The sequence below is a fragment of the Lissotriton helveticus genome, chromosome 5_1 (assembly GCF_964261635.1).
Source record: "Lissotriton helveticus chromosome 5_1, aLisHel1.1, whole genome shotgun sequence".
NCBI classification, from domain to species: domain Eukaryota; kingdom Metazoa; phylum Chordata; class Amphibia; order Caudata; family Salamandridae; genus Lissotriton; species Lissotriton helveticus.
In genome coordinates, this window is record NC_136065.1 from 1,224,435,277 (window position 1) to 1,224,447,489 (window position 12,213).

General features: G+C 45.4%; 1 protein-coding gene across 1 annotated transcript in view; it reads left to right on the plus strand.

The window, feature by feature from the left end:
* The window catches only part of TACC2 (transforming acidic coiled-coil containing protein 2), a 393,192-nt gene that overhangs the window by 362,373 nt on the left and 18,606 nt on the right, over positions 1-12,213 (plus strand). The window contains exon 22 of the mRNA XM_078643946.1: positions 10,307-10,467. Coding sequence (XP_078500072.1) covers positions 10,307-10,467 — 161 coding nt within the window. The remainder of the gene's footprint in view (positions 1-10,306; positions 10,468-12,213) is intronic.

The following is a 12,213-nucleotide window of genomic DNA, read 5'->3' on the forward strand; positions in this document are numbered from 1 at the left end:
TCTCTCCTTATTTTCTTTCCTTTCTTTTCTAAAAGTTTCATCCTTTCCCTCTTTTCATGTTCACTACATCCTACTCACTTTTATTATTGAATTAATTTGCATAAAGATGACATAACAGGAGATGGAGAGCACTCCTACCTCACACCCAACAGTCAGTCTGTCAATGGATCTGCTCTCGCATGCTGCACTGTTGTTGTGGTGGCTGAATAATGTTGCAGAGGAGAGATCTTTCCCACAGAAGGACTCCAGTCTGTGGCGTGAAGTGCCTTTTGGAGATCTCTGAAGGCCAAAATCAGCGAACACGCTTTGCACAATGCATTTACAGATCACTAGATGCAGCAAGGAGGCTTGCTCAAGGGTTCTGCACTGCTCTCTAAGTGCACCCCATGTACCGTAGAAAACATTAATAGGAGCTCTTTTTCAACATTGAAAACGTTATGGATTGCAACGAGGTCCTCGAAACAAAACCGATGCTAACATTGTCATTGAAACATGGCTTTTGATGGGAGGCAACCAGTGCTCAATTTGAGCCGGTGGTTTCCGGTGCTCAGCACCGGCACTTAACCATCAACACTTTTAGCGCAAACTAGATCCAATTGGGGCACTTTTCATAAGAACCAGTTAAGGACCCACTCATTTTTGTAGGCACAGGAGATTAAGTGATTTGCCCAGAATGATAATCTGATGCCGAGACTCGTTCCCGGTTCCCCAGGTCCAAAGTCTGCAGCTCTGGCCATTACACCACATCCTCTCCCCATTCATGGTTAGTAGTTGGTTCTGTTTTAGGTGGAGCTAAAGAGAAACGGGCTGGTGCATGCGGTCTCCTGACGATAGCTCCGGCCCTTAGTTGTTTTACAAATTAACCAATGGAGTAAACACTGGCTTAAGTGTTTGGACAGGCCTGGTGATATACTGAAGCTCCATACTCACTAGGCCCAGATGGACTCTGGATGAAACACCTTAAAAATTGTCGGTTTTCCATTTTTCTGTGGGAGCAAGGAGTATGTTATATTATCAGTGTCTCTGCAACATGTTTCTACCATGTGTATGGTCCTGTAAACCACTCAGTGACAGGGTGGCCATTACGGTTCTGAGTTTCTGCTTTGTCAGAGTTAAGGTGGCGTGCTTGTGTTCAGCAAGGAGTCCTAAAGGCCAGCTGTGGTGGTACTGAATAATGTATACTTTTTTAATGTATTACATTGGGTAATGACGGCTAAATCCTGCCATGAATCTCTTTAGTGAATAATCCATATGAATGTCTGTGTCAAAGACGGTGGCATTTGTTTTATTTCCATTTGTTTCCCCTAATGTAGATGTATATGTTTTATTTGTTGAAGGACAACTAGATCCTATAAGGGTGGCAGTGCACTGTACAGACAACGGTAGAGATATCAAGTATTAATATTCTACAGTAAAGAATAATTTATACATATATATATATATATATATATATATATATTACCTTATCGGCCCAAACACCTAAACTCACCCTCCCTAAACCCTAAAAACAACCTTACCTCCCAAATACCCTTACCCACCCTAAACCTTAAAAACACCCTGCTACCTGCCTTGTATTTTCGTTTTTACACTCCTTTTTAATCTGCAGTCTATGGTGTCCTGGCTGCTGGTGTGCCGTCAATCACCATAGATGGTTCCCAGCACAACCGCAGCCCGTTCCTTGACACAAGTAGTAGCAATCAAAAAAGCTTGAATTGAGGTGCATACTTTTTAGATCTCGCCTAGGCAGCGCTTGCGCTGTCTCTTCCAGACTTGTTGTAATCAGGTATGGACTTAAAGCTTCGCCCGTTTTCCACCCATCTTTTCAATTGACTCCCCTTCCTGTGCTTTCTAAAGGGTTGCTTTTGATTCGTGAATATGCTTAGTAGTCCCTCCTTAGTACCTACCTCTCTTCAGTTGTTACCTCCTATAAGGACAGCCCCTCTAAAATGTGTCCTTACATCTTAGCTTTCATTAGCAGGTAGGAAGCACTATTTACTTTATTCATGTCTTGCTGAAGCAAGCACAACAGAGCGCATAGCAACGGTGCCCTTCTTGTTTGTATTTGCAGTGCGCCAGGCAAGCTTTCACTGTAATAATGGCTGCTGCTTATTTTAGATGCGGCTCGTGGTGCACAGGTTTCGGCAATAGCGGACGCTTATTTTTATTTGCAATGCACCATGCTCGCTTTCACTTTAACAATAGCTGCCGCCCCACATAGCACTCGCGTCCCATGAGTGCTGTGTGAAGTGGCAGCTATTCTTAAAGTGAAAGTGCGCATGGCACACTGCAAATGCAAACAAGCAGCCGCAAAAATAAGAGGAGTGCAAAACAATGGGAAACTGGCTTCGACAATGGCGTCCACTTGTTTGTATTTGCAATGTGCCATACGCGCTTTCACTTTAAGAATAGATGCCAACCCACACAGCACTCACGTCTTAAAGTGAGAGCGTGCATGGCATGCTGCAAATACAAACAGGTAGCCGCCATTGCCAGCTTAACAGACTGTGAGCACAAAAAAAAACCAGAACACCGGCTTCGGCAATGGCTGCCACCCCACATAGCACTACTGGGACGCCGGCTTAATCTTCCTTTGCCTAATTGTTATACAATTTATCAGTTGTTGACCAAAGGCCACATTTTGAATAACCTCCTTAAGGTTTTTTTGTATGTATACATGAACTTTGGTAATTACCTCAATAAACTAAGTTTCGTTCGGCATGCCAATCTCTTCTACCCATCTCCCTGAGGTTTGTCTTCCTCACCTAGCCTCTCTATGGTCCTCATGTCTTCATTGCCCCCCTATTCTACCCTCCTGACCCTTCTTCTCGTCTCTGTTTCTCCATCACCTTTTCTCACATCTCTCTTAACCTCCCTGCCTCCTCATCTTCCCTCCCTCTCAGATGTTGTCTCCACTTCCCATATCTCTTTCTGTTGCCCCATGTCTGTCTGATCCCTTCCCTTTGTCCTCCTCATCCTTCCTGTCTCAAACACCCTGCATTTCATTACTCCCCCCTCTCTCCTTTATGCCCACCTCTCATCCCCATTACCACCCGGCACACATTGCCCTCCCTCTGTTTCCCTCGCCTTCAATTCCTTCATCATGCCTTACTCACTGTCTCTCCCTGTTACTAACCCTCCTTCGCACTGTTTCTCTGCTGTCTTTTTCTCTGTGACAGACTCAGCAGCAGTAGGGCACAGCGTCTCTCTCCTTCTCCCTGGCAAGGGGTTAAAGGGCCCATGTAACTACCTGTGCAGGGTTAGAGTATGGGCCAAAAGTAAAGGGTACCAAGTAACGGCATCAGTTTACAAACAAAGCAAAAAAAACAAGAAACTTCCAAAACAAGCGTTTACGATGCAATAGGTCTTGCATTTACGAGAGGTTGAGCTATTGGCATTGTAAATAACAGTGCCTTTTATTTATGTGTTTGCAAAACCAGCAAGCGGTGCATAAACAAACACTTTGTACTTTGCAGGTTTTCAGAACACATAATTAAAAGGCATTGTCAGTTACAATGGCAATAGCTCAAACTCTTGCAAATTTGAGGTCTATTGCACTGCGAATGCTTGTTTGACAAAAGGTCTGGCCGGGCGGGAAAAAGTTTTGTAAGGCTTTGCCCAAGCTCTTTTTTTTCTCCAAGATGGTAAGTTGCATGAAAATAAAGGGCTGCTGTAACATAGGATGATGTTATAAAGAAGGGGGTGGTCGATTACAAAACAGTTAAACATCTCATTATTTAAAAAAGAAAGGTACATCAACTGAGTAAATCTCATTTAGATTGCATTTAATCCAGTTCCTTGCATTGATTTGCTGCAGTTATACATATATTATATTTCAACTTCATACAATATATGGTAGATTCCACTTAATTCATTAATTTAGTGCTCGGTGATTGTCAGATAAAGAAAGGGATTAGGAGAAGGGTAGGGTGTGTTTGGAAAAGAATGAAGGGACAAAGAAAAGGAATTGTGTCCTTTAAACAATTCAGTCTTATTCTACAATACATTTCTAGTCATGTTACAGATCACAGTGTGTTCCCACATTGTACACTATACACATTAATAGAATTTGGCTAATTTCCGGTAGGATGTGTATGTGTAGGTCATGATGTCGACGTTTCGACCCCCAAGTTAAGGGCAGATGGGTCCTCAGTTTGGGGTCTTCCTCAGGACAGTTAAAAACAGTGACAGTGAGCACCTAGGAAAACAAAAATGTGTGTCACTAGATGTAGTCAATTGAATTCTAAAAAACAGGGCCAAAAATGGAGAAGTACCTACATGTACAGGCGACCGAGGAGTGGCCCGTCTGAATTGGGACTCGCGCCTGTGTCGTGGTTCTCTAAAGAAAATAAATTTCGCTTAGGAAGGATAATGGGGGCAGGTCCTTATAATCTGGGCAACGCAGATTGGGATCAACTTACTCTGTTCGCCCGTGCAGTGGATGGCGATACTAGGACCGGTCTAGCTGTGGGTGAGGCAAGCGTCCTTCAACCAGCGGGCGGTCCCGTCGAGCGTGTAGATAAGTTACACAATCTGAAAAAGATATATATAGAAACTGTATTCCTAGGTATGACCACTCTATGTGGTAGACTAGATTCAAGCAAGGGGGTGAGGGTCACGGGTGTGTCCATGAAATGCGCGCCCGTAGACCCATCGGTCGTACGCTTCTCACTACCCGGACAAGGGGGATGTGAGGCAACAATGCGAGACAGCTAGCATAATGGTCGGTCTCATACAGATAAGGGAAGATTAATCTCTCCCAGGCGTGAGGGCCCATGTTGGTGAGAGAAAAAATAATTAAATAAATAAATGATGTTATGTTGCCAGAACAAATCGCGCTATTATAAGTGTAAACTCTTCGGGGTTGAAATCAAACGCATTCAAATGGATTGGGTAAGTTACTCAATACCAATGGGTATGAGAGACCTCGCGGTATATTGTTAGGAAAAATCGCGCTATCTGGGTAAGCCAGGACAGTGAGCGTGACTCCTCGGCATGTAAACAATTTGGGCTCGTGCATCCAGAAGATTTAAACTACTGCATAATTGTCGGAGTTGTGTCGAACGGGGTGGTTAAGGCAGAAAGATCTTAGTCTAATTTGGAGAATCCGCAAAGACAGAGCGGAGCGAGCTTACCTGCGAGAACCGCTGCCGGATCGTCCACAGTGACAGCTCGCTGGCGCGCGTCTGCCTGTAGAAGTAACAGACGTAACCAGGGCGCGTCTCCAAGGGGCGTGTCAAAGCACCTCGCGGTGCCGCCGCTGGCTGCTGCGCGGCTCGTGGAGGGCGAGCGCATGCGCCGGCCATGAGACACTGGAGAAATCTCCAAGAGGTCTCTAAGATTGATTGCAGCATCGCGCAGGTCAAGGAGGAAAAGTTAGATAAAACGTGATCCTCTACTGTCAATTCGCTCAATTGAGCCTAGATACTGGGGAGCTTTAATAGGTATGAGCTAGTAGAAAATCAGTGCTCGTAATAAGCGGCTGACCTCTACACAGGCGATGTGTTGATGTAAGTGGTATCTGTAAGTGTGGATCCCTCATATATGTACGCATCCCATAATGATTCTACATCACCCTAAGTGTGTGGAAGTACAGGTCCCCCGGGGATCCCCGCCCTGGAAATCACATATTCAAAACATGGACCGTACTACACAAGGTCTCTAAAGATGGATCACATATGTGTATACATCCCTCACGGCATCATCGTTAGCATTTTTATGCAGAAGTACAGTTCAACTAAGTGCCCCTGCTCTGGATATAAAACATCTAGATGTACCTATCCCGCGTTATTTCATATTGCAATATTGATACAAATGTCCAATCCAACAACGTGTACCTGTACTGGATATACCACCATTTTGTTATGGCATCTTACTGGTCGGGTACCAGTCCAGCCAATTGGGAGTAAGTGGCATCAAGTTCGTTTAGGCCATTGTCCACAGTGTCCAAAGTGTACATCCATTTACACTCCCTGACATTTAACAGTGAATTCAGGTTGCCCCCCCTGGGACCCACAGTGATTTTCTCGATCACCAGCCATTTGAAGGATTCAGGGGTGTGTGATTTAGACATGAAGTGTTCAACAAGAGGGGAGCCCGGTGTCTGACACCTAATTCTGCTACAGTGTTGTAAAATACGTTTTTTCACATGTTGTTTGGTTTGTCCGATGTATACCAGATCGCAAGGACATATGATGGCGTAGATAACGTCACTTGTGTTGCAGTTCGTCATTGTTTTCAAGGTAACTGTGTTGTTACGATAGTTCCAAACCTTGGTTTCCAAGGCCTGTGGGCACGCTTTGCACTTCGTGCATTTGAAATGGCCTACCACTTGGGGAAGGTTCCATATGCTTTGCAGAGTGGGAGGCGTCGGAGTTCCTAGATAAGATGAGACCACTTTGTCCCTGATGTTTTTGGCTTTCTTGAACGCATGCATCGGCAGTTGTTCATGGTCGATCACATCTGATACCATAGGCCAGTGTCTGTTTACCGTCTTCTTGATCTGGTTACTCTTCGTGCAAAAAGTAGTCACGCAGATGATCCTTTCGGAGTCCACGGGACGTTCTCTAGGCTTCAAAAGTTCCTCCCTTGGGCTGTACCAGGCTCTCTTTCTTGCTCTAGTCACCAGTCGTCTTGGGTAGCCTCTTTCCATAAGTCTCCTAATCAGAAGATCCGATTCAAGGAAGTAGTCTTCTTTGAGTGAGCAGTTCCTCCTTATCCGGAGAAACTGCCCAAACGGTAGGTTATCCCGTAGGCTTCTAGTATGGTGACTTGTGTACCGTAGTAGGCTGTTCCGTTCAGTGGGTTTACGGAAGAGGGTTGTATGGAGGCGACCATTCTGGACCTTGATACTGATGTCTAGGAAATCCACTGAGGTCCTACTCATGTTTATGGTGAACTGGATGTCTGTAGACTGGTTATTCAGCCAACTGAAGAATCCATTGAGATCATCTACACTCCCATTCCATAGCATCAGCACATCATCAATGTACCTCCGCCACATCCAAATATTGGATTCAAATGGATTAGTCCCTGTGAGGATGTGATCTCCTTCAAATTCCGCCATATACAATATTGCTAAGTCCGGGGCAAATGCAGCCCCCATCGCCACTCCCTTACTCTGGAAGAAGAATTCATCCTGAAAGACGAAGAAATTCTTCTTCATCGCCACCTCCAGGAGTTGAATGATGAAATCCGTTGGTACCTGGGTTGGTCTGGTTCTCCTGTCCAGAGCCCTTCTCATGGTTTCTAGAGCCGGGTCCTGGGGGATGCTCGTATATAATGAGACAATGTCTAGTGTGACCATTATTTGTTTGTCCTGATCAAAGGCAATTTCATCCACTTGATTAATGATCTGCATGGTGTCTCTGACATAGGTGGCAGTCCCAGTTGCTAGGGGTTTCAGAAACGTATCTATGTATTTACATAGAGGTTCAAGAAGAGAACCGCAGCCCGATACAATGGGGCGTCCCGGTGGTTTGGTCATGTCCTTATGTATCTTAGGGAGCGTGTAGATCGTCGGTGTTCTAGGTTGTGCGACGTTCAGATACTCGTATTCTTTCTGACACAGGAATCCCTCTTCACGGCCTTTATCCGTGATCTCTCGGATCAGTTTCCTAATCTCCCTGGTAGGATCAGCGTTGGTCGCAGTATAACTTACTCCATCCCGGAGCTGTGTGTAGATCTCTTCTTTATAATTTTGGACGTCTTGGAGGACTATCGCCCCTCCTTTGTCCGCCGGTTTGATTACCAGTAGTTTGTTGTTACTTAAATTGTCCAGTGCTCGTCTCTCACCCTGAGTGATGTTATGTTTGACATAGGTACGTGTTGTGCAAATGCCCATCACTTCTTGCATCACCATGTTCTCATATGCAAGGATCCGATGTGGTGTCTGGTGAGTTCTGGGAGTGAAGGTTGATGGCGGTCGTAGTCCGGTTACTGAATTGGTAGTTGTAGTGGGAGAGTGAAGGAAAAAGTGCTTAAGCCTGATTTTCCGAAAGAAGCGGGTCAGTTCCGATCTTATGTTGAAGTGATTCGGATGAGATGTTGGTACAAAAGATAGTCCTTTATTCAACACACTAGTCTCTTCCGCAGTGAGAACATGCTGGGAGAGGTTGACAATGGGGCTTGATTGAGCTACCACTTGTAAGTCTTGCGTCTCGTGCTGATCTCTCCATGGGGCTCTGGTTGGAAGCGGACTTGTTTCTGTGGGTTCTCTGGACGCTGGGGGTTGCCTCCTCTGGCTCGGGTTGGCCAAGATCGACCTCTGCCTCTGTTCTGGTAATTTCCTCTTCCCCGAGGTGGTCGCCATTGGTTCCCCCCTAAAAAAGGGTGCCATTCTGGTTGGGGTTGGTACCATTGATCCTGATAGCTGTCGAAAGTTGGGGGGCCGGAGGTTCCTGAGTCACTGCCTGAGCTGTAGGACGAGTCTGAGAAGTTGGTAAATTTCCGTATACCCCTGTAGCCACCTCTCCCCCTGTTGGTAAATCTGCCTTGAGTATCCTGGTTATAATAGTCCTCCGCTAGATAAGGGTAGGTCTTCTTCTTATCGTAGTTCGCGATGTCTTTATTGAGTTTATCCAATTTTTTGGATTGGGTTTCAATGTCAAATGTGTCCAGGGTTTTCTCCAGTTTCTCTAGAGTTTCTCTCGCGTTGATAAAGGCACTGTGACTCTTGATCTCAGCCTTGAGCGTATCAATTTCTTTCATGAGTATTTCAACCTGTGTCTTGGCTGTCTCAATGCCCAGCACCATCCAGTGGCGCGAGCATGTGTTGGCTACGAAACTGAATCCCTCCTTGAACTTGGGATCGTCCACAAATATTGCCGGTTCGTTTTTAACCTGGAGTCCAGTAGGTATAATATTGGCTTGGAGATATTGAGTCAGTGCAAACCCATGTAGCCTGGTACGGACCAATTTCTTCTCCAGTCTTTCCAGTTTAACAATCTTTTCGTTAAGTGATTGATCTAGCAGTATGGTCTTATTCGATAGAAATGCCTGCCCTGTCTCTCCTTCCAGGAGGTTTTGAATATACTCTTCAGTATACGTTAGGGTTTCACGGTCACTCATGATATGCCCTGATTGATTAATTTACAGATTGGAACCCTCGCAGACAGATATCTGCTCTAAAGAGTGGTAGGTAATAATGGGGTAAACCTGAGGGTTTACCCCATTATTACGTAACATAGGATGATGACATGAAATGCATCCTGTTTTGAACTCGAAACATGCTTCAAACTGTAGCAAATGCATGATTTTCATCATGCTTGTAATATACTCTTATTTCCTAGCATCTCTAATAACGTGTTTTGCAAATTAAAAGAGTTTTAGGAACTGTTACCAGCTTGGCTCTATGGCCATTAACATGTGATGAAAAGAACCGGAGGGAAGGAAAATACATTTAGAATATTGTTATTTTTGAAAATATGAAATATTGAGGATTTGAACCTGGGATTTGTGATTACCGCTTTGTCCCTACAACGAACATTCAGCTCATTGCCTCCAGCAATAGAATGTGCATGGTAACAAGGGACATACAAAGGGCAGTTTATTTGAGAAGAGAGGGCTCAAAAGCAGACCAATGACACAGATTCCTTCAGCGTGATGGGGGCATGTTCATTGTTTGTGATATCCCACCCATGTTAGCCAAGTTCTGCAGGCATTACTGAAGGTCTTCAATAGTGGACACATGCAGTATGAGCTCAAAAGCACATCCTAAAACTGAACCAAGCAAGCAGATGCACACATTTAAAGGCAAATACAACTGACCACAAAAGCCAAATACACCACATGTACAGGACGGGCATTTTTTGATTGGCTCTCAACATAATTGCAACAAACAGGTTGTAGACAGCACAGTCCTACCCACCTGCAGCAGTAATTCTGATATGCGGGTCCTCACTACAGTCTTTCTGCGTATTGTATATTTTGTATATGTGTTCGCTTGGCAAAAAAGTTGTCCTAATAATTTTGTGTAGCCTATACATACCGGATATTATCTCTGCTTGGAGCTGTTGTTCTAATCTGGTTACCAGGTACAGCTGTGGTATCTTCTTTCTGAAAGGTTGGGAAAAGAGCAGGGTTACTTAAGAAACAAGTGTGTCCTTATTGAGGGCCGTCATTTCATGAATTTTCCAACAGTGGAAGACTGTGGATGCATTTCCTTTTTAATGTAGTCAATTATATTTTTGTGAGTTACTTATTTTGAGGATTGTAATCATGAACTTTCTTTTGCTGGTTGTGCTTAAGTGGGTTCAGCAAGCAGTGTTCATGCTGGACTCTAAGGTGTATTTCCTTCTGTTTGTGGCAGAGGATGAGCATCGTGAGAAGTCTGTCTCCAACCACACAGTGCAGCAGCTCGTCTTGGAGAAAGAACAGGCCCTGTCTGACCTAAACTCTGTGGAGAAGTCACTTGCAGAACTCTTTCGGAGATATGAGAAGATGAAGGAGGTTCTGGAGGGCTTTCGCAAGGTGGGTTTGCATTGCCATTACAAACCAAAGCACGAGAAGGAACCTAGAAATAGGATATTTGTAGCATGTCTGGCTGTAGATATATATGCTCTGTATACTCCTGGCATCTACTTTAGGGCTCGGGCTTTTGTAGATTTTTTTTTCAAAGAAGTCTTTCGCGTCATGAGATGCAGTGTCATTCCTCTCTTACTGGACAATGAGCATGGTCACCAATTACATGTTAATTTTTTTTTTCCTGCCAGCCAGTTTGGAGGTATACTGACGGGGCTCCAAGATTTAACATGCATCACGTGTGCTTTTTGGGCCCATACAATACAAATTTGAAAACCAGCCTCAGATGAAACAGTCTGCATTCAACCTTTTTAAGCCTCGTGTTCATTGCGCTTAGTCAATATTCTCTGAAGACCAGCACCCAGGGCTGTGCGCCTCATTCTTCAAAGTTTAGCACTAGACAATGTGGATCCTAAAAGAGTGATGGAACCAATGCACTACCAGACCTGCCCTCAGTGTCATTTGAAGGAACTGTGGTCTTGTCACTATGAGGTTTGTAATCTGTGACTCTCCCCAAACCATGACGTTGCCTCTTGCGGATTGCCTTCAGCTCAGAGACGACCTTACACTACTTAAAGTCGAGGCGCTGGGCACACCGCAAGATGTACTGTCGTGCGCCGATATCCCCAACCTCTTCAGTGAACAGGATTCCTTCAGAGCAGAGGACGGATCAGATGCTGGCCCCAACTGCATTCCGTTGTACCAAGCCACACCCAACCTGGAAGCCATGTCCGAACCCGAGGAAGAAGAGGAAGCCCTGTTGGTCCCAAAGACCAACGGTCCTAGAATGAGGACTTCAGCTAGGGTCATAAGTATACTCTGCTCAGACACTCACTCTAAGCCTCACTGCATGCAAAAGCAGAGCTCCTCTCCCAAGAGAGTTGGGCATTGAGCCCCATGCACAAAAGACTGCCACCTCCAGGGCCTGCCGCTACCTTTCATGCCGGTCTGCACAGGGAAAAGGTTTCAGATCCAAAGAAGGGCCTGTCCAAGGGCGTCGACCTCCCAACCCCCCTGTTGAGCTCCATTTGTCCAAACCCACTGACAAGCGCAGACACCACTTGAAGCAGACACGAAAGACTCCATTGACACCAGCATCTAGGCCTCCACCGACTCTAAAAACTGAGTAGATGCCAGAGGCACTTCCAACTCCAAGAATTCAGAGCAGCTGATCCTGCAAAGGCACTAAGAGGAGCTCGATGCAAGGTAGAAGTGCCTTTTCATTTATCAAGTCATTAAAAACGTTTCGGCCAAACCTCCTCCTCCAAAGTCAGCAGAGACTTTGCTTCGCATGGGGAGGCTTACCTTCAAGTAGAAACTGCATCGGAGGTACCGCCTGGATCCAATGCCCAAGAGGCATAGAGACCAGTGCTCTAGCCCCCTTCCTCCCCATTATGTTCCACCGCCACCTCCTTTGCTGTGCTATCGCAAACCACTTCCACTGCCTTACCAAACTCACCTGATGGGCCCCCACACTTCTTTTCCATCCCAGGAAGCCCCTTTGGTCCTCCTGATCCCAGTGACAGGCTCTTTGAACCAGAGCCTACAGATGACCCATGGGACTACTACATTGTCGATCCCCCCTGGTGATCCAGACCTCGATCACTATCCCATCATGGCATCCCCACTCCCCAAGCACAGTTTTCACCCCCTTGGATGATACTACATCATACTACAAGATTATCCAACAAGCAT